This window comes from Cetorhinus maximus, chromosome 6 (genome assembly GCF_964194155.1).
Source record: "Cetorhinus maximus chromosome 6, sCetMax3.hap1.1, whole genome shotgun sequence".
Lineage (NCBI taxonomy): Eukaryota > Metazoa > Chordata > Chondrichthyes > Lamniformes > Cetorhinidae > Cetorhinus > Cetorhinus maximus.
In genome coordinates, this window is record NC_135884.1 from 70,688,737 (window position 1) to 70,712,050 (window position 23,314).

At 45.7% G+C, this 23,314-nt stretch overlaps 1 protein-coding gene across 1 annotated transcript in view; it reads right to left on the reverse strand.

Moving 5' to 3' along the window:
* dock3 (dedicator of cytokinesis 3) overlaps positions 1 to 23,314 on the reverse strand; it is a 1,472,428-nt gene that overhangs the window by 407,552 nt on the left and 1,041,562 nt on the right. Inside the window, exon 15 of the mRNA XM_078543841.1 lies at positions 325 to 449. Coding sequence (XP_078399967.1) covers positions 325 to 449 — 125 coding nt within the window. The remainder of the gene's footprint in view (positions 1 to 324; positions 450 to 23,314) is intronic.

Below are 23,314 nucleotides of genomic sequence, written 5' to 3' on the forward strand. Positions count from 1 at the left end.
GGGTTCTTGGTCGGGGCAAAGGGTTGGGGGTGGCGGGGGTCGTAGTGTGTGGGGTGCGGGAGAAGAGAACAGCTGAGCTTAATCCTGTTCACTCCTAACATCTAGACAATGCATTTTTCAGCAAGGAACAATGATAGTGGCTTGCAATAAGTAACCTGGGTTGTATTCTCTTTCCTAGCTCAGAGGCACAGATATTACCATCCCTCAACACTGCCACCCAGGCTGAGATTATCTTACTCAGTACAGATTGAGGATCTTTTGGTGTCTGCTTTTTCCAACTGAGTAATGAAGAGAATTTCTCATCAAGTTTAAAAATACTCTTACCTTCAGTGTCTCTCCATCTGCATAAAGGACGTAAACTGTTATTTCAATATTCTTCTGTACACTCTTTCCACCTCTCTCAAAATCCCCTCGTTCCAACGTCAGATACAAGTCGTTCCTGATGTCACCTGCAGGATATTTACATAACATGTCCAAACACATACTTTGATAAAATTTAACAGGAATAACGTAAAGATGAAGTCGGCACTCAGCAGTCGATGGATGAATATGCAGATAGTGTACAGTCAAACCACAGCAGTGGGGTTAACCCAAACAAAGTGCCATATAGGATTGGTGTCTGACTGAATACAAGCACATAGTCAGTGAGATATGTCATTCCTAGGGCTGCAACAAATGTTTTCCAATAAAAGATTCTAATCAATGATCCCACCTAAAATGTCAACCCTTGTGTATCCAACATTTTCTGTTTTTAATTTTAGATGTCCAGCAGCTACATTTTTCTTTCACACTATTAGTTTGTTTCAATTATATCACCATGGCAAAGTGTCTTACAAGTTTCTCTGCCAGCAGTTTGCAAAGGAGATCATGAAATGATTATTATTGGTGATGCACTGATGCTATATTACATTGTTGACTCTTTCTAACATTTTCTTTATTACAAGTTTGACCAAAAATTGAGACAAGATTGCTGAACTTTCATTGCAAAAAACTGGCAAGGCCATCTCATGTAACATTTCTGTGGCAGAATTTTTCGCTGAGCGGGCGGGTGCGTGCCTGATCTGTTCAAGCGTAAAATAGCGCGTGATGATGTCGGGTGATATTTCGCTCGTCAGGTGCGCACGGGAGTCAGAGCCGTGCCCGCCATCAAATACAAGACCAGTTAAGGCCATTAAAAAGGCAATTAAGGTAGATTTTACGTTGCCTGTGCAATTTTGCACTCGTTGCACAGGTAAAACAGGAAGGCGGGCAGCTGACATTTTACAAAACCTTATCCAAGGGCAGGATAAAAAGGGTCAGCAGCATTGCCAGTGTGAGTAATGAGGAATTTTGGAGATAGTTTGCTGCTGGTTGCTTCTTGTTACTTGGCAGATCATCTCTGTTCGGGGCTTCATTCTCAGCATTTGCAGGCTTCATTTCACTTCATATTGGTGTCTCCAAGGTCCCCCCTGAGGATTCAGACCGTGTGGACCCCTCCAGGTATCAGACAGCCTTCCCTTACCCTGGTAATGGGGATTGTGGTCTCTGCTGATGGCACCTCCTCTGAGGTGGAAGAGAGGGGCAGAAGGGAGAGGAGGTCAGGTGTCCCAATGTAGCTTCCAGGGGAGGGACCTGTGGGAGGAGAGGCGCAGGCACAAGGTGGCGCAGGGCCAGCAGAAAGTCCATGGCAGAAGGGGCTGAAGAAGACGGCACTATCCTACTGCCAGGGTTTACAGGCGACGATGCAGCTACCACAATATGTCTGAGGTGCAATGCCGAAGGAGGCGAAGACTCTCGAGGGAGACCATGACCTCTATTTGTCAGATGATTGGGCCTGAGATCAGCTCTGACTGTGTGGGTGGACACCCCATGCCGGTGGGTCTGAAGGTCACAACGGCCTTCAACTTCGATGCCTCCGGCTTTTTCCAGGGCTCAGTGGGGGATCTGTGTGGAGTCTCCCAATTAGCTGTCCATTGTTGCATGAAGCTAGTGACAGAGGCTCTATTCAGGCAGGTACTGACCATTATTCTTTACCGTGTTGACGAGGCCAGCCTGACTGAGCGAGTCAGAGGATTTGCAGCAATTGCTGGGTTCCCCTGCACCCAGGGTGCCATCGATTCCTGTGGCCATCAAGGTGCCAGCGGGTCAGCCGGGTGCCTTCGTCAACAAGAAGGGATTCCACTCCATGAACACGCAGATAGTGTGTGACCACAGGATGCAGATTCTGCAAGTCTGTGCAAGGTACCCTGGCAGCTCCCATGATGCTTACATCCTGAGACACTCCCAGGTGCTGAGGCTCTTCAGTGCTCCAGCGTGATTGGATGGATTGCTGCTGGGTGACAAGGTCTACCTGTTGAAAAGGTGGTTCATGGCGTCTCTCCACCACCCAAGAACAGAAGCAGAGCAGCTTTACAATAGGAGTCGTGCCTCCACAAGGGCGATGGTAGAGAGGACCATAGGTCTTCTAAGATGCGCTTCTGATGCCTGGACCATTCAGGGGGAGCACTACAATACCCCACAGAGCAGGCATCACTGATAGTGGTTTCATGCCGCGCTCTCCACAATCTGGCACTGGCAAGGGGGACCCTTTGGAGGAAGAGGATCTTGATGCAGCTGCACAGGCCACAGATGATGAATCCAGTAGTGAGTCATGGACTAGTCAGGGATGGTCAGCATGGATTTGTTAAAGGAAGGTCTTGCCTCACAAATTTGATTGAATTCTTTGAGGAAGTGACAAGAAGGGTTGATGAAGGTGGTGCAGTGGATGTTGTGTACATGGATTTTAGTAAGGCATTTGACAAGGTCCCACATGGCAAATTGGTCAGGAAAGTAAAAGCCCATGGGATTCAGGGTAATGTGGCAAACTGGATAAAAGGTTGGCTTTGTAACAGGAAACAAAGGGTAATGGTCGATGGATGCCCTTGCGAATGGAAATTTGTCTCAAGTGGTGTTCCACAGGGCTCGGTGTTGGGACCCTTGCTGTTTGTGTTATATATTAACGATTTGGTCGTGAACGTGGGGGGCACGGTTGGGAAATTTGCAGATGACACAAAGATTGGCCGAATAGTGGATAGTGTAGAGGATAGCCATAATCTCTAAAACGATATAGATGGGTTGGTGGAGTGGGCGGTAAAGTGGCAGATGGATTTTAACATAGATAAGTGTGAGGTCATACATTTAGGGAGGTCAAACAGTTACAGGGATTACAAAATAAATGGGAATATGCTAAGAGGGGTAGATGAAGTAAGCGATCTTGGCGTACAAGCACACAGGTCCCTGAAGGCAGCAGTTCAAGTAGACAAGGTTGTAAAGAAGGCAAATGGAATGCTCTCCTTCACTGGCAGAGTGAGGCCACAACTGGAGTATTGTGTGCAGTTCTGGTCACCACATTACAGGAAGGATGTAATAGCTCTGGAGAGAGTGCAGAGGAGGTTTACAAGAATGTTGCCAGGGTTAAAAAAGAGTAGCTACGAGAAGAGACTGGATAGGTTGGGGTTATTTTCCTTAGAACAAAGGCGGCTGAGAGGTGACTTGATTGAGGTGTATAAAATTATGAGGGGAATAGATAGAGTGGACAAATAAAATTGTTTCCCTTGATGGAGAATTCTAGAACCAGGGGACATAGATTCAAGATTAGTGGCAGAAGGTGTAGGGGGGATATGAGGAAGAACTTTTTTATGCAGAGGGTAGTGGGTGTCTGGAATTCGCTGCCCAAGTTGGTGGTAGAGGCAGAAACTTTAAACTCTTTTAAAAAGTACCTGGATCTGCACCTAAAGTGCTGTAAGCTGCAGGGCTATGGGCCAGGTGCAGGAAGGTGGGATTAGAAAGGGCACCTGGGTGTCCTCGGGCTGGCATGGACAAGATGGGCCAAATGGCCTCCTTCTGTGCTGTAACGTTTCTATGGTTCTAAGAGGAGCACAGTGAGGAGAACGCTGAGGGCGTGGAGGCAGACCTCACTAGCCTCTAGGGAGGCAGGGACACTAGAGATGCCTTGATCCAACGCTCCTTCAGCTAGGCTATCAAAGATCTGCTTCCACCTCATGTCAGGGCTGCCACCTCCATCCTGGATGTCTGAAATGACCCTTTCATTTGCATCTAAAGTCCACTCATTGCCTGTGCAGTAAAGTAGCCAGCCACTCATGTCCAGCATTACACACTGGCGTATCCTGCACCAGAAAGAAAAAAGGTGAAGCATACTCAGGCTATCAGAACCAAAGCAAATTTAATGTTATTGTCACTTTGAATGCATAATGGCATTACCATTACTGTTGTTGATGTCCACACCAGCAGACTTATAAACCAAACATAAATTAACAGAAAAATCACCCGTGAACTGTCCCTCTTGTGCTCATGGTGCCTTTAACTTATGTTACCGAGTGCTACGTCTTGGTGTCCCCCCCCATCGCTGGCACCAGCATTGGAGACAGCCTGCTGACTCTGCTGTCTTGTTGACCTTGATGACCTTGGCGGTCATCCTCTGGCCAGTGGAGCCTGTGCTGGCCCCGCCTGGGAGGGAGCGGTCAGTGCCACGGCTGCCATCTCCCCAGTCATCGCATCTTCATCAGATGCTCTGAGAGGACTCTGCAGAGATGACAAGCAGCCCGTGCGCCAATGTGAGGTCGCTCTGGACCTCCCTGCTCACCATTGATGGGTGGGCACCCAGCTGGGATACTGGCCCCACACTGGCTCCACACTGAGGTCGTTGCCTGTGTGAGGGCTTGCAGGTCTGAGTGTAACTCCTGGAACCCCTCATTCTGTCCCTGGGGCTGCCTCTCCATGAGAGTGGCCACTCTCTCAATGTAGGAGACAGTGCACTCGGCCATGAGGGTCACGTAGTGCTCATGCTCCGCATGGACTCCTCCACAATGGAGGCCATGGCACGTAGACCCTCATGGTTCTCCACCAGATCCTTCCACACATCCCACTTGACGTCCAGCATCTGCTGCATAATGGACGACTCCCGAGGCTCATCATCTGCCTTCGACTGAGCATCGTCTTGGTCCCCAGCAGTCCCCCGGCTGCTGGTGCCCTGGGCACTCTGCTTCTGCCTACGCCTCAAGCGAAGGTGAAGTGCCTTCACCAATGTGCACCGACATTCTTGCCACTGATCTAATGCCCACCGAGATGCTGGTGCCTGATTCAGAGAGTGGGTGTGACGCAGGTGCAAATGAAGCCCGGTGGTCCTCAACCGTCAGGGGTGGTCCTTCGGGGTCCAGAGAGCGAGTGCGTGCTGACGAATCTAAGGGAAAACAAGGACATGTCATTAATTAAAATCATCACCCTGTCACTGTGCATGCCACGCACGCTGGTGAGACAATGGTGCCATCGTCTTTCAATGATCAATAGGGACTCCAGGTTTGAGGCTCCCATCAATGAAGAGACTACACTGGAATGGTTGCACAATACGAAACTCTCACCTCTGTGCACTGCACTCTTACCTTCGCCTGGCACACCCGCCTCTCCGCCTCCAGTTGACGTGGAGCATGCCGGCTCTGCAGCTCAAGGGCGTCATGCTCAAACCTGGTCAGCAGCAGCAGATTGGGAGGGCCTCCACCTGTACGTGATCTCTCTGATTGGTTATGGCTTGTCTTCTCCTGAAAAGACAGGGGAGCATTGATTAGTCCGCTCTCTACCTGCAGCACCACTGCAGCCTGGCCAACCCAAGCTGAGGAACACCTCACAGGGCACATTCGAGTCGTGGCCCTCGAGCCACAAGGCACTCAGTCCAAGCAGCCAGGGCTCACCCACTTGGCCAGCTCCGGCATCATTGACAGTTGGCACTCAGACTCTAGAACCCCTCAGGTCCACAAGGTGACAGCCACACCTTAACACTTCTGCACATTGACTCATGCCAACACGGTACTCACCCTTCCTGTGTGCAGCAGGTCATTAAACCTCTTCCGGCATTGCACCCATGTGTGCTGCATCACGTCATGGCTGCTAACCAGCACTACAACCGCCTCCCACGCCCTCTTTGTGAGGTGCAGTGGCCTTCTCCTCCCATCTCTGGGACAAGGGTGCCCCTCCTGGCAGCCACCTCCCCCAGGAGAACCGCGAGGCACTCGTCCGAAAAGCAGGGAGCTGAGTGCCCACCCGATCTGCCGTCCCGCCTGGCGTCTCCAGCTGCACTCGACTCCATCACTTGAGTTTGCTGACGCAGAACAGATGTTCTTCCGTGGTAGCCTTCCAGGGGTTGCCTGTGCCGTTTTTAAACTGGCCGCTAGGACTTGGACTCGGCAGCTGACAGGCCCCCAGCCCCGTTTGGTCCTTCCCGACCAGTGGGGAGCCGCATTTCATGCTGGGCGGGCCTTAATTGGCCCACCAGTGTGAAATGGAGGTCAGGGGCCGATCGTGTGCAGCGGCCCGTTTCCCGGCCAATCCCAGGCCCGCCGATAGCACTTGCCCGATGAACTCAAAATTCTGCCCCTGGTGTATGAAGTTGTTGGGGTGGTTGACAGTCATAACGTTTAGAATAGGCCTTTCACTCTAATATAAATAAGATGGTGCTAGTCTCTTCAATAATATGAAGACCCATGTTAAGAGGTAATTTCTCCTTGTGGTCATAAAGAGGCAAATGATGGCAGTTCTGAATATTGTTCAGTACTCTTTGTGTTTTTGCACTTCTGGTCTGTACATCAGGGAAGTCTTACTCTAAAGTTCTGATTGTGACTTGTGAATTACTGAAGCTCCAACTCCTTCAGTGTTGCAGCCAGTGCTCTAAACTTCATCTCAAAATGTAGATATGGGAATTTGAGCAGCAACTGCCCAAAATGCACTGCCATGTTTCTCCATTGGAAGTAGACCTTCAGATCTGCACTACAAACCAGTAGTGTACAGAATTTCAGAATGCCAAATTTAGTTCCTATCGTCTTGTTAGGTGCTCAGTCACTGTATACCCCGAAGTCAACAATTTGTGCTAGATGATTGGCAGTATGCCTCTCTACATAACTGATTTAACAAAAGTTAATAAGTAGTTGGTCGTATGTAATTTTGTCCCTGGCTAGTGATCAGCAGGTCAGTTAAACAAATTACATAGAATATGCAGCACAGGAAATTTGGCCCAATTAGTCTGTGCTGGTGTCTATACTCCACCCAAGTCTACATGAAGAAATAGCCTTGGATTCTTGATGTTCCACAGTTAACACTTTGGCTTTCCAGTAGTTAATGTCATTTTTTTTTTATTCTCTGGGATCTACAATTATTTCTAATCAATTTATAGTAATAACCCAAATGAACAAAAACATCTTCAGTTCACAGTCATATCAAGTTTAAAGTTCAGCTTCTTCTTATTTGAGATAGTCTGGTGATACCAGGCAAGTAGCTTTTCAACCAACTGCAGTTCTCTCTGATATGAATTGGGAACCCCTGAGTACACAAGGAAATGGAGATGCACACTTTTTGGGTCCTCTGAGCTGACTTGGTCTCCAGTTATCTTTCACTGGTAAGTTTTTTTTATTGAATGGTGGAACCAATGCACAAGGGAGCTTACATGTCTCCGAGTTAGGCCTTGAAACCACATATTCAAGAGAAAAATGTCTCTGTTTCAATTTAGCTTTGGCAAAGCAAGGTCCAGAAAGACCCCAGATAGAAAGTTACATGATGGAAGGCTCTTGATTTTCAATTCTTGACAATGAATGGATACAAAATTCCACAGATGTAAGATGGAGGAAATACCTGAATGATGTTTTAAATTGTTTACATATCAGGATGAAAGGAGAATCAGGCGCCTACAGTAAATGTAATTAATACCCCAGTAGATTCTGCAATTGAAGCCAATTTCCTTCCTGTCAAATTTTCCCCATTAACACTGCAGGTATACTGTTTGGCAGAAGTTCTGAATGTAAGTTTGCCAATCTAGCCTGGGTTTTTCCCTGGTGTCATAAGTGAACTGACCAGGTGAAGGCTGTGAGATCAACCTGTCCATGCTGAGAATTAAGATGCAAGTGGCTAGAGGTGCCCCGGGGAACTCCCTTCCTGGTTCTGGTGCCTCTGTACTCTGGGATTACTTTGTTTATTTCACAGAGGTGTTCCAATGTATGACAATCCAGGACAGTGAATAGGATAAATATGACTTCTGCATTAGAGCAAAGGGAGGCAGCAAGTTAATTAAGCTAGGTGGAATGAGTTGGTTTTGTTCCCTGTCTCCAGTATCTGATTTTGTTTATATAGACTAGCAATGTGCATGCCAAGCTCTTTAATAAGCATAGGCAGTTAAACCAAATGGATTGCAAACTGGCTTGGCAGCAGAATGTAGAGGATTATAGTGGGTGGGTAAGAGTTTATGGGGGAGCACTGACCTGTAGATTTCGATCAGCTGCTGCTCTGGGTCCACTACTTGGTTTGGAAATAATATGGAGGAGGATACTTCTAGTAATATGGTTAAAATCAAACATACACATTTCTTTGTCTCACTGCATTCTCTTTCACAGCTCCAAAATCAGGTCAGTATCTGCTGTGCAATCATAACACAAACAGTTCACTAAGTTGATCACTTCTAATGAGAGTCACCAGATGGTGAAGGAACCTTGACTAATTTTCTCCATGCAAGCCCAGAGGATGTTACAGTCAAGTGCTGCAACCAGGGTGAGGTCAATTAACTCAGGACAGACTGAAGATTGAAGCTGGGAGCCTTGTAGTCTGATAAACTCACTGAAACATCAGGGAATCCTCAACAATGCATATTTACAGAACCCAGGCTGTGAAGATGTTATTCACCTAAAGTAGATGGCAGCAAGGCGCAACAATTGCACTGCTTAGCAGTAAAAAAAAAACCCTTAAAATTCAAACATTATGAAGTTGAACTTGTCCACAGTAGAATACTGTTCAACAAACTTGGCATGTATGGTCACCCTAATCCCCCCATTCATTCACCTGTCTTATGAATATTAACATATGCTGATTTAAAATGCAAATGACGCTGCTGTAGATGAAGCTAATAGACACAAATTGCATGGTAAACTTTCTACATCTATTTAGATGTCAGGGAGAATTTTACTAATGTGTGTTGAAACTGACATGCGGCATAGCTTTGCGTGTCAAAGCAAGGGAACTACCTTTGAAGTCAGCAGCACATTGCAGTGTTTGATTCATTTCAATGAGCATCCAATGTACTTTTGTCTCCAAATGATGGAAACAAAATGAACTCACAGGAGCAGTAAAATGAATAATGATATTTACTCCTCATGTATGAAGCATGAAGAAGTCTGAACAGTAGTATCTAGCATAAAATATCTCAAATTCTTAATTTTGCCCAATCCACTCATATACCTTTCCTAATTGCTGTAATGAACAATGCAGGAAATGAAAGTGTGCTGACAAATTAAAAATGAAATAATGGTGATGATGCTTCAGGGATGGTATGATTTTATAATACTACAAAGTACAATACTCGCAGCAAGTCCTGGCAACTTTTGGCATTTACTTCTGGTTTTAAACTTCTTTCCTTTTGGCATAAAATAAGGAAAAAAGAATTACATCTGAACACATAAACCATTCAATCAAAACAGCATCCCAGAATAATTTGAATGCCCTGTGGCTGTTCTGAGAACAGAGCTACAACATTTTTCATGGGGTTTTATTAAAATACTTCATAACTTGCTTTGTTCTATGTAGGCTAAAGCTATAGTTGTGAAGATTTAATCAGTAACGTTATGAAAGGCATTTGTTTTAGAATTAATAATACAATGCCATGGTGTGGGATCACTACAGTAAAGAACTGCTCATGATGTGAGGTACTCTTAGCAATGAAGAATAGTCCAATGATACAGAATAGGGTCTTTTTCTTGGGTAATGAGTAGCACAATGACGTTATGTGGCGCTATTACTAGCAATAGTCAGGAGCAAGCCAATAACTGAACTTGGCCACTGTTCTAGGGTGATGAGTAATACAGTAATGTTGTGTGAAACTGCTTTTGTTTGCAGTGAAGAATAGCACAGTAATGTTCTCTAAGTCGCTGTTGCCTGCAGTGAAGAACAGAACAGTAACATTCTGTAAGACACTATTTTTGGCACTGGCAAATAGCGCAGTGAGAGTGTGAGTCACTGTTGTTTGTAATGAGAAGTAACAGTGACAGTATGAGTCACTGTTGTTTGCAATGAGGAATAACACAGTAACAATGTGAGTCAGTTTGCAGAGGAATAACAGTGATAGTGTTTGTTGTTTGCCGTGAGGAATAATAGTGACAGTGTGAGTCATTGTTGTTTGCAGTGAGGAATAACACAGTAACAGTGTGAGTCACTGCTAGTTGCAGTGAAGGATGGCGCAGTAACATTGAGTGAGATCATTGTTCTGCAATGAAAATGAGAGAACAATAATTTGTACTTAGAGAGCACCTTTAATTTAGCAAAATGTCCATTGTGTGAGAACATTGTTCTGCAGTGAAGAATTGGACAGGATGCGGGACTATTGTTCTAGGGTGATGAAAGATACAATAACACTGAGTGGGGCCACTGATCTTGAAAGATTAGCACAAAAACACTGAGTGGGGCAACTGTCAGCAGTGAAGTGCCAACCATTGTAACCTTATTAGATTTGGTTACTTTCTCTGCGCAGTAACAAATAGATACAATTTATCTTGCCTTTGCCTTACAATGCTTCTGTAATTGCAGCCTCAATTTTAATACCATTACTGTAAGGCAACTGTAGTGACTCTACTGCTTTCAGACATGGCATTTGCATGTGGTTTCACCACTGCTTCTGGGGTGTACAAACTGCCCCACCATTGGAGGTGATGTTGACAATTAAGAAATTTAACTCCTGGACCATGACTTTCAAATAATTGCATGATTGTTGCTCTGGGGCTATGAAATTAGCTCACAATGCAAAAAGGGTAGATTCCACATACTGGCCTGTGAAATTAGCTCACATGACAAACAGGGTAGATTCCACATACCAATAGCTAAGGGCTACACTGTGGGGATTCTGGAAGCAGTTCTATATTGAAATATGGCACTAAATGCCATATAGCAATGGTAATGACTTTTGAAGGCGGGTGCCTGTTCAAGTTCCTGAATTGAATGCATTTCTCCTGCAGCACCAACTTTTGCCATGCATGGTCTAAGTCAATGGATTCAATGGATTCCAAGAACTGGGAAATTCTACAGCTATCCTTCAATGTTAAATCAAGAGTTCTGTTCATCCCATATAAAGGATAGCATCTTCTTAAGCATAAAGTTAATTTATGATGGTGCAAGGAAGCTGTGGTTTCAGAGCAGGTAAGGTGACACTCATTTTTGAAATACATAATGCAGCCAATGTAGTCCAGCCTTAGGGTAGTAAGATGGTTTACTGAGGCAAGTGGAGTAGCCTTGATATGAGTATTACTGAAGCATGCCCCTGAAGCGCAATGTATATTTATGAAGAATGCAAGCAGCATACACTGCAAACAAACAGGCACTGGGGACTTACACCCTACTATCTTCATCTCTGCAGCAGAGAAAAAGAAGGAAGGGAGGGGTAACAGAGGAATTGGGACATTAGTCAACAGAACAGTACTCACAGCCGAACACTGAGACACATTTTAGCAAATAATAGAAACTATATGAAAGTTCAAATATTGTTGCACTAAAAAGACAAGGCTAATTGTTTGGGACTAAGACAAAATAAAAAATGGAGTCATATCAAATACTGTAATGATCAGAAAATGTTCAATGTTCCATTTTCACTGTCCCGCTGTTAACTATCAAAGTACACACATGGAAGCCTTTCCTAATCTACATCATTAAAAGTTTTGAATCCAGCAATCATGTTGGTTAGTTTATTTCTCAAACCTTCCAATCTCTAATCAGCAAGCTCCACATAACTGACTGCTGAAATCTTCAAATGCTTTTCATTTGCCATTTGTCTTCATTTGAGTGCTAGAACCAACAATTATAATGTAAAGACATCAAAAATTATACAATTCAGAAACAAATCACTAAATTCATCTATAAAATAAGTTAATTGTTAGAAATATCTGCAAGAATTTTCACACATCTTGGTCTACCTGAACAAAAACAGAATTACCTGGAAAAACTCAGCAGGTCTGGCAGCATCGGTGGAGAAGAAATCAGTTAACGTTTCGAGCCTTCACGGCCCTTCGGCAGAACTGAAGCATAGTTAGGAGAGGGGTGAAACATAAGCTGGTTTAAGGTCGGGGGGGGAGATAGAAGTTGAGGGTGTGGTGATTGTGGAGATAAGCAGTGATAGGAGCAGATAATCAAAAGATGTCACTGACAAAAGGATCAAAGAGGTGTTGAAGGTGGTGATATTTGTCTAAGAAAAGTGCTAATTAAGAATGGAAGACAGGATACTCAAAGTACAGCTCTAGTGGGGGTGGGGTGGAAAAGACTAACAAGGTTTTAGTTTTAGATTTAAAAATAATGGAAATAGGTGGGGAAAGAAGAATCTATATAAATTATTGAAAAAAAGGGGGGGGGGTGAGAAACGGGGTGGGGATGGGGGGAGGGGGAGTTTAAGATCTAAAGTTGTTGAATTCAATATTCAGCCCGGAAGGCTGTAAAGTGCCTAGTCGGAAGATGAGGTGTTGTTCCTCCAGTTTGCGTTGGGCTTCACTGGAACAATGCAGCAAGCCAAGGACAGACGTGTGGGCAAGAGAACAGGGTGGAGTGTTAAAATGGCAAGCGACAGGGAGGTTTGGGTCTTTCTTGCGGACAGACCGCAGGTGTTCTGCAAAACAGTCGCCCAGTTTGCGTTTGGTCTCTCCAATGTAGAGGAGACCGCATTGGGAGCAACGAATGCAGTAGACTAAGTTAGGGGAAATGCAAGTGAAATGCTGCTTCACTTGAAAGGAGTGTTTGGGCCCTTGGACGGTGAGGAGAGAGGAAGTGAAGGGGCAGGTGTTGCATCTTCTGCGTGGGCATGGGGAGGTGCCATAGGTGGGGGTTGAGGAGTAGGGGGTGATGGAGGAGTGGACCAGGGTGTCCCGGAGGGAACGATCCCTACGAAATGCCGTCAGGGGGGGTGAAGGGAAGATGTGTTTGGTGGTGGCATCATGCTGGAGTTGGCGGAAATGGCGGAGGATGATCCTTTGAATGCGGAGGCTGGTGGGGTGATAAGTGAGGACAAGGGGGACCCTATCATGTTTCTGGGAAGGAGGAGAAGGCGTGAGGGAGGATGCGCGGGATATGGGCCGGACACGGTTGAGGGCCCTGTCAACGACCGTGGATGGAAAACCTCGGTTAAGGAAGAAGGAGGACATGTCAGAGGAGCTGTTTTTGAAGGTAGCGTCATCAGAACAGATGCGACGGAGGCGAAGGAACTGAGAGAATGGGATGGAGTCTTCACAGCAATGCGGTCTCCTCTACATTGGAGAGACCAAACGCAAACTGGGCGACCGTTTTGCAGAACACCTGCGGTCTGTCCGCAAGAAAGACCCAAACCTCCCTGTCGCTTGCCATTTTAACACTCCACCCTGTTCTCTTGCCCACATGTCTGTCCTTGGCTTGCTGCATTGTTCCAGTGAAGCCCAACGCAAACTGGAGGAAAAGCACCTCATCTTCTGACTAGGCACTTTACAGCCTTCCGGGCTGAATATTGAATTCAACAACTTTAGATCTTAAACTCCCCCTCCCCCCATCCCCACCCCGTTTCTCCCCCCCCCCCCGCCTTTTTTTTCAATAATTTATATAGATTCTTCTTTCCCCACCTATTTCCATTATTTTTAAATCTAAAACTAAAACCTTGTTAGTCTTTTCCACCCCACCCCCACTAGAGCTGTACTTTGAGTATCCTGTCTTCCATTCTTAATTAGCACTTTTCTTAGACAAATATCACCACCTTCAACACCTCTTTGATCATTTTGTCTGTGACATCTTTTGATTATCTGCTCCTATCACTGCTTATCTCCACAATCACCACACCCTCAACTTCTCTCTCCCCCCCCCGACCTTAAACCAGCTTATATTTCACCCCTCTCCTAACTATGCTTCAGTTCTGCCGAAGGGCCGTGAAGGCTTGAAACGTTAACTGATTTCTTCTCCACCGATGCTGCCAGACCTGCTGAGTTTTTCCAGGTAATGCTGTTTTTGTTTTGGATTTCCAGCATCCGCAGTAGCTTTTAGCTTTTTGTTTTTATCTCTTTGGTCTACCTGAGCCTGAGTGGAGTCAGAAGTTCATCTGAACCTGGGCACTTATTAGTTCTAGCTTTTGTGATGAATTACTTGAGTCAGTAAGAATGAGAGCAAGAGAGAGCAGAGAAAGTGGAGAGAAAGAGGAGTTATCTTCTCTGCGCATGTGGAACTATGGTATCTACATTACACCAATGTTCCCACGAAGTTGCACGGGTGCACAGGAGCCAGGAAGGAATCATGCAGATCTTGCTCCGAAATGAAGACCACTCAAAAAAATTTAGCGGGACCGCACACTGAACAAACTGGCCATGCACAACAACTAAATTTTAAAGGTAACATTGTACTTATGCCAGGACAATCCATAGTACATGACAGTGTTTGTGTGTGTGTGTGTGTGAACATGGTTTTGTAAAAGGGAAATTATGTAACCAATTTATTGGGAGTTCTTTGAAGGAGTCACATGTGCTTGTGGATAAAGGGGATCCAATGGATGTGCTATACTTAGATTTCCAGAAGGCATTTGATAAAGTGCCACATCAAAGGTTATTGCAGAAAATAAAAGCTCATAGTGTAGGGGGTAACATATTGGCATGGATAGAAGATTGGCTAGCTAACGGGAAGCAGAGAATTGGTATAAATGGGTCTTTTGCGGTTAGTGGGATGTGACGAGTGGTGTGCCACAGCGATCAATGCTGGGGCCTTAACTTTTTACAATTTATATAAATGACTTGGATAAAGGGACTGAAGGAATGGTGGCTAAATTTGCTGACGACACAAAGATAGGTCAGAAAGTAAACTGTGAAGAGGATGTAAGGAGGCTACAAAGGGACATAGATAGGTTAAGTGACTGGGCAAAGATCTTGCAAATGGAGTATAATGTGGGCAAATGTGAAATCATTCATTTTGGCAAGAAGAATAAAAAGGATGCTTATTATCTAAATGGTAAGAGGTTGCAAAGCTCTGAGATTCAGCGGGATCTGGGTGTCCTAGTGCATGAATCACAAAAGGTTAGCATGCAGGTACAGCAGGTAATTAGGGAAGCTAATAGAATGTCATTATTTATTGTGAGGGGAATTGATTACAAAAGTAGGGGGGTGGGGTTATGCTTCAGTTATATAGGGCACTGGTGAGACCACATCTAGAGTGCTGTGTACAGTACTGGTCCCCTTATTTAAGAAAAGATGTAAACGCATTAGAAGTAGTTAGAAGTCAGAGCACGTTTACTGGACTAATACCAGGAATCGGCAGGTTGTCTTATGAAGAAAGGCTGGACAGGTTAGGCTTGTATCTACTGGAATTTAGAAGAGTAAGAGGTGACTTAATTGAAACCTTTACGATCCTGAGGAGTTTTGACACGGTGGATATGGAGAGGATGTTTCCTCTTGTGGAAGAATCTAGAATTTGGGGTCATTGTTCAAAAAATAAGGGGTCACTCATTTAAGACAGAGATGATGAGAATTTTTTTCTCTTGGAGGGTAGTGAGTCTTTGGAACTCTCTTCCTCAAAAGGCGGTGGAAGAAGTCTATGAATATTTTTAAGGCAGTGTTAGATAGATTCTTGATTAACAAGGGGATGAAAGGTTATCAGGAGTAGGCAGGAATGTGGGGATGAGGTTATATTCAGATCAGCCATGATCTTTTTGAATGGCAGAGCAGGCTCAAGGGGCCAAGTGGCCTACTCCTGCTCCTAATTTGTATATTTGTATGTATGCACGTCTTGGATAATATGAGTCTAAATGGGTTGAGAAGCAAGGTATCCAGCGGTCCAGATGCACAATTTGAAAGTAGGCCAATAAAGCTATTAAACAGAAAGCAAACCAAGTGCTGGGGCTCATGTTTTTTTTATTCATTCATTGGATGTGGGGGTCACTGGCTAGGCCAGCATTTATTGCTCATCCCTAATTGCCCTTGTTCAGAGGGCATTTCAGAGTCAGCCACTTTGCTGTGGGTTACTACTCACATGTAGGCCGGATGAGGTAAGGACCACAGGTTTCCTTCCCTAAAGGACATTAGTGAACCAGATGGGTTTTTACAGCAATCATTTCATAGTCATCATTAGACTTTCAATTCCAGATTTTTTCAAAATTCAAATTTCACCATCTGTCATGGCAAGATTCAAACCCTGGTCTCCGGAGTATTATCCTGGGTCTCTGGATTACTAGTCCAGCAACAATACCACTACGCCATCACCTCCCCTCAAAGAGTCCAGAGCAATAGAGTTGAAAGGCAGAGAAATTAGGCTAAGCTTGTATCAAACTTGGAATACTGTGCACAACTCTGATTTCCATGTTATAAAAATGATATAGAGATTCTGGAGAAGGTACAAAAATGATTCATAAGGATGATATATATATTTTTATACCATAACCAACAGGATATCTTTATCAGAAAAGGCTGAACAGGCTGGGGCTATTCTCTCTAGAGAGAAAGCTCAGAGGTGATCTAATAATGGTCTTTAAAATTCTGAAGGGTAATATGGAGAACATGTTTCCACTTGTGAGGGAGATGAAAACTAAGGGTCATAAAAATAATATAGTCATCAATAAATCCAATATTCAGGGGAACCAAAAAGTAGTAACAATGTGGAACTTGTTATCATAAGGAGTAGCTGAGATGAATAGCATGCAAGGGAAAGCCAGATAAGCATGAAAAAGAAAGGAATGGCCTGTGCTGTTCTGTAGACTCTATGTAATTCTATGAAATGACAGTAATCCTTTGGCACTGATATGAGATAGAATAACACTACATAAAACTAAATTAGCCATCTTCAATATGGCCTTCTCTTATTTTAATATAATTTATTCTTTATTCTTAGCCTATAAGCAGGCTAAAGAGAAATGGTATAATGAGATGTGTGATGAAGTATTAGAGCTAAACCATAAAATGAGAGTTATGCACCAGTAGGTGAAATCTTTGACAGATAGAAAGAAAGAGATAACAACAGATTGTGGGTGCATAAAAGACAAGGATGGCAAAATATTGTTTGAATGGGATGCAACAGCAAAAAGATGGACAGAATATATAAGTGAATTGTATGATGAGTAAAATCAAGTGAATCCTTAAGATGTAGAGGCAAACAAAGTACCAAACCTTATGGTATCAGAGGTAAAGAATGCTTTGAAATTGAATACAGGAAAAGCTCCAGGCATAAGTGAAGCAACAACAGAATATCTAAGGGTGGAATCATCCCAGATTTACTCTGCGTGTGGAAACGGGCGGGAAAAGGATGTTTTATCTGCTGGCTGCAATGGCAGCTTTTCGCACTATCGTCCTAATCCCGCCTCATTAATCATGTCTTCCCGGGAAACACGCTGTTTCGATGGCGGGTGTGCTCTCATTTGCCCGCCATGACATCACATTGCTGCTTCCTCATGCCGGGAGGCATATTTAAAGAGCAGCTGTGCACACACCTCTCAGTGCTTCCAGCCTAGGACTGCTGCACAGAAGACATGGTCCCGAAAGGCAAGAAGACTGCAGCCCTCCAATTCAGTTATGCACCCCTGGAACGCCTTTTGGACAGCTTGGAGGCCTGCCATGATGTCCTCTACCACCGCTCTGGGCGAAGGCCAGCAAGCAAGGTGACAAATCCGGCTTGGGAGGCGGTGGCAGCCAACATGCTGTAAAAAAGGACAGCCACCTAGTGCCGAAAGAGGATGAATGTTCTCCTCCATCCCTCTTCTCATCACTCTCAACTCACACACCCATCATGCATCCACAGGGATCTCAGTTCAAGGGACATCACCATTCAATCTCTCACACACACATTCATTACCCTCATCCTGTCCATGGCACCACTCACCACCCACAAATGCCAGGCATCCTGACCATCTGGCCTGGTAGGTGTCCTGCTCACACTCTCTCTATCTGTATTCATGCAGGACAAGCTGGCACACAAGAGGGAGAGGTCACAGACTGGTGGAAGAATGCCTAACATCGAGGTTCGAACAGACTTTGAAAATAGAGTCATACAGCTGGCTGGCAAAGATCTGGGCCACTCCTGTGCTAATGGTGAGGTTGGTGGTGCTCAACCAAATGAGCATCCAGCAGTGTAACATCCAACAGACAACCATGCTGTTTCACAGGCCACTGCCATGCTCTAATTATCTCTCCTTGCTTTTGCAGGCACATCTGGGAAACAGCCAAGGGAGATCACGACCTAGGGCCTTGACTCAAGCCCCAAAGACACCTCAGAAGAGGAATCTGCTGAAACCCCAATTCAAGACCTGTCACAACATACACCAACACCCTCAACCAGCTCAGAGGCACACACCTCGGTGGGACCTAGTTCTAGAGTAGCCTTGGGGTCACAATGCAGCGAGTACATCGCACTGTCTGATCCACAGCAGGCGGCGGCAGCAGGGACTTCCCAGGTGTCTGGCACTCAGAGGACTGCTGGAAGCCAGAAATCTGCGGAGTCTGAGTCAGATGAGGAGCCTCTGCACTTGGTCATATCTCAGTTGCTGGAAAAGGCAAGCTCAGGAACATCAGGAAGCGATGTCTGCTGCGCTCCTCACATTGCAAGGCATGATGGAGGAGTCCGTCTACCTTCAGTCTGAGGTGATAGCACTGACATACCAACGCACCGAGGTCAGCATTGGTAGGATGGCAGCCATCATGGAGATCTTGGTCGAGGACATTGGTCCTGTACTGCTGCATGGGATGAACTCCATCGCTGATGCCATAGTTGGCCTCCAACAGTGTCAATGCAAGAGTGGTGTGGGGCAGCTCAATCTCACTCAAGCTTCCCCTTCTCCTCAAGGGGTCAGCCAGGTGCCCTTGGGCAACCTTAGCAAGGAAGACCAACAGCGGAACATCTGGGGATCATCCACCCAGGTGACTCCGGGAGTGTCCAGCCCATCCGAATCCTCTCTTCCTGTGACGCCAGCAGCTCCAGCTCCACAGGCCGAGGAGGGTGCCACTGCCACAGAGCAGGATCCCGAAAACAGGCCGGGGCCCTCCAGGCCTCGGCCCTCCAGAGGGCACCTATCAAGGTCATCACAGACATGGTGTAGCAGTCAGCAGGCTGCCTCTAGTGGAATGGTCAGGAAGGTTATGAAGACATAGTTGCACAGCCTGGGCATGGGTGTTAATCACTGGTACATAATGTTCACTATTGTAAATAAGCTCCCAAGAATGTCTTCTTGCCTATGGCTCCTTGTTATGATCAGCAGTTTTAGTATCACTCAGATGTGAAACTTTGGTTCCTGCACAAGATAAAGGCAGGTGTCTCAATCCAGGGCCTCTTCCCTGTGCAATGTGTAACCTTCAGACCAAAGTGATGGTCCGGCTTCACACTCATTGGACACATTTGTGATGCCTGCACCTTGATGGTGCTTGTCATTGCTATTAGAATCTCATGGGTGGGTGTCACAGAGTTCCGTCATTCTCTCTGTGTGCTCTCAGCACCTTTGAGGTGGGGCTGGCCACCTCCATCTCTTCAGCATCTGTGATTGATGAGGGTGAGCTCCTGAAGAGGATAGGTGTTGAAGGTCGACAAAGGATCAGGTGCATTTATGACCTTGATCACAGAGCACGAGTGAGCTGCCCTCAGCCAGACAGGAATCAGGCATTCACAGTGGCTATATGAAGATCTATGGAGTGTCCTCACTGCATGTTGTCATCATCCTTCTGGAATCTAGCACTATTAGGGCCTCTGCTGCGTCTCCATCACAGGAGCCTTATCATAGGGGGTATGTGCACTGCCATCAGCCAGACTGGAGTAAAATGTTCACAGATGAAATGTGAGGATCTATGGTGTCTCCTCACTGCAAGTTGTCATTATCCTCCATGAATCTAGCAGCTGTAAGTGCTTCCCGAGTGGGCCTGCCTCGTCTGGTCAGTACGATGACCTTATCACTGGCATTTTCGCCTTCGAGGACCTCCTCACTTTCATCCCCGTTGATGTCCTTCTCATCGGAGGAGACATCCAGATCCTCCACCTCCTCCTATGCCAGCTCCTCTCCCCATTGCAGCACCAGGTTGTGAAGGGCGCAGCAGGTGATGACGATGCGTGACAGCCTCTGTGGACTGCATTGCAGGGCTCCACCAGACCGGTCCGGGCACCGAACCTCATTTTCAACATTCCGATGGTTTGCTCCACCAAGGTGCAAGTTGCAGCATGAGCCTCGTTATGCCTTCTCTTTGCTGCACTCTGAGGTTATATGCCACGTCCTCTGTGGGTAGCCCTTGTCCCTGAGGAGCCAACCCTGCAGCCTCTCTGGACCTTGAAGATGTCAGGAATCTGGGACCGGCTGAGAATGTATGAGTCATGGACACTCCCTGGGAACCGTGCGTGTACCTACAAGATGCATTTATGGTGGTCACACACCAGCTGAACATTCAGCAAGTGGAAGCCCTTGCGGTTGACATAGTTTACCGCTTGTTGCTACGGAGATCTGAGCGCTATGTGAGTGCAGTCGATGGCGCCCTGCACCTGTGGGAAACCTGAGATCTGGGCAAATCCCAGTGTTCTTGAATCCTGGTTTTCCTGGTCCCGGGTGAAATGCACAAAGTTGTGTGCCTTTGCGAAGTTGGTGTCCTTGACCTCATGGATCCATTTCTGGGTGGAGGTTTGCGATATCCCACAGGGGTCACCTGTGGAGCCCTGAAAGGAGCCACTGGTGTAAAAAGTGAGTGCCGTGGTCACTTTCATGGCAACTGGCAGCGGATGACCTCCATGTCCCCGTGGCGCCAAATCCTGCAGCAGCTGGCCTATGTCACCGACCAGTTCCCTAGACAATCACAGTCTTTGGCGACACTGCTTCTCAGTCATCTTTAGGAATGAAAGGTGGCGCCTATAGACCCTAGGTCTAGCAAGGCGCTGACCAGCGAGGGCTCGCTGTGGCTCTTCAGTGGTGTGTGCAGGAGCCCAGCCACCCCTTCTCCCTGATGGTGCTGCTCCTCCCCCTGCCCAGCCGATTTTTGGCTGTCCCGCCATATTGGCCGCTCACACCAACCATGATGCCCGCTGCAAGCGGGCACAGGCAATTCCGCTCTAAAAGTCCTTGGAGGGACAGAATTAGAAGTGATGACAGAAATTTGTGACCAAATATATGGCAAAGGCTGCATTCCACGTGACTTTAGGCATCAGTATTCGTTAAGTTAACTAAGAAACCTAAAGCAATGGAATGCAATCAACTTAGAACTGCACTACTTGCAGAATCAGAAAAGGTCCTAGAAAATATTGTAGATCAAGTAAAATCTAGCAGTTTAGAATAAAGATTGAGCATGAACACCAAAAAGAAAAAAAAAATGGTAGTTAGAATGAATACATTAGAAAGACCAGAGTGAAGATTGAAGTGGATGGTGTCACACTGGAACAAGTAGATAAGTTTGTCTATTTAGGACAAATGATAACAGAAGATGGTAGATGCGTTGCCATGATTAGAAGAAGGATAGAGATAGCCAAAAGTAATTTTGTGACGATGAAAGATGTGTGAATAACAAGAACACTGAAGCTTGTACCAAGCAAAAAACTCATAAGATACTACATTCTATCCACTTTCCTGTATGCCTCAGAAACCTGGACAATAAATAAAGATCTGTGGAAGAAAATAAAGGCCTTTGAAATGTGGATGCTAAGGCATATGCTAAAAAATTCCACGTATCGACCATAAGACCAATGAAGAGGTGCTTAAAATTGCAAGAACAAAATGATCTCTAAAAAGTGACATCCAGAAAAGAAAATGTCAGTATTTTGGCCATTTGATCAGAGCTGAAAACCTACAGAGGTATCTTCTAGAGGGAAAAGTGGACAGCAGCAGAAAGAGGGGTCTGTCTAGATGTAGTTGGTTGATGGATGTCACAGAGTGGTTGAAGGCGAGCTAACAGTGGATGTGTGAGGATGGCACAAGACAGATGTACGTGACATATCTTGACAGCACATTTGCTGTAAGAAGTAGCTACAAGCAGCAGCAGACCTTGTGATTTGTTTTTGATCAGCTGGATGTTCACCAGGCCGAACAGTCTCCAAAGCAAACTACTGTGAAATTTACAGCTCCAGGACGGAATCTTGTGGAGGCGTCAGGGGTCTCAGCTGCCGCTGGAGCCTCAGGTCGCCTCCTTTCAGGAAGGCCCACCACATCTTGTTCCACTCAGGCACTTAACAGGCCAGTGGTGGGTCTTCCCCCAGGGTGATCATTGCTGGATCTCAGGCCAGTGGTAAGTGATGGTGGGAGGGGGCTGCAGTTGCAGGGTGAGGGGTGTCAGCAGCAAAAGCAGGGGACTTGCTTTCTGCAGACCCTCATCGCTCCCTCCCCACAGCCAGTACCCCCAGCCCCCAACTTCCTGATGCCTGGTCCCTTGATTAGACCCTGAGTGCCTTTGAACTAGGGACCCACCACTCCCAGCCTTCCTGGGGGCTCACAAGCAACCCCAATAGGGTTTGTTTGTCATGCTCCCCACATGGGGAACACCCCCGCTTGCAGCCAGGTTAAAACCAATGGCAGTGGATTGAGGTCCTTAAGTGGACATTAATTGCCTACTTAAGGGCCTCAATTGGCGGCCAGACTGGAAGACTGTCCACTTCCCCAAGTTCTTTTCAAACGAAGTAGCCTTTTTATTAGGTTTTGCTTACACAGTGAGAATAATTATCTTTCAAGGTGTTATGCCCAAACTCTTCAATCAGAGAAAGCAATTAGATAGGAAGATTATTATTATTTTAATTGGTTTATTGAAAAATCATCTTGGTGATAGGTGCTGAATTGTGCTGAGGATACAAATAAAACAAGTAATCATAATTCATAACATAGTTATAGACAATAATACAAATAAAATAAAAATAACATATAATGGCAGGTTCCTAAAATATGAAAGGGATCATAAACTGTGTACATCAAACTCTTATTTTAATTATTTAAAATGAACTTTGCTGAACCAAAAGATGACTTCTACATGTCACATGATTCACTAGATTGGGCACAGTTTCTGGAAATTTCCAACAGCAGTTACAAGGACAAAAGAGTTCCACCCTCATCCTTGTGGACCTCACACCACATTGTAAAAACAGATTATAATCCATGAAACTAGAGAACCAGCAGACAACCTGTCTCCCCAGCGTGGACCACAACAAAGGGTGAGCCATCGAAACTCGTTATACCTGCAGAGGCGTTAAATGCCACCATCCATCTCCTAAAATAAACAATGGATTTTGGCTAGGAGCACAGAAACTACTTGTTAAACTGCAATTAACTCATTAATGGGCAACAACACACGCCCCAAGTTTCTCGCCTTTGGACAGCTTTTAATATTACATTTATAGCCTTACA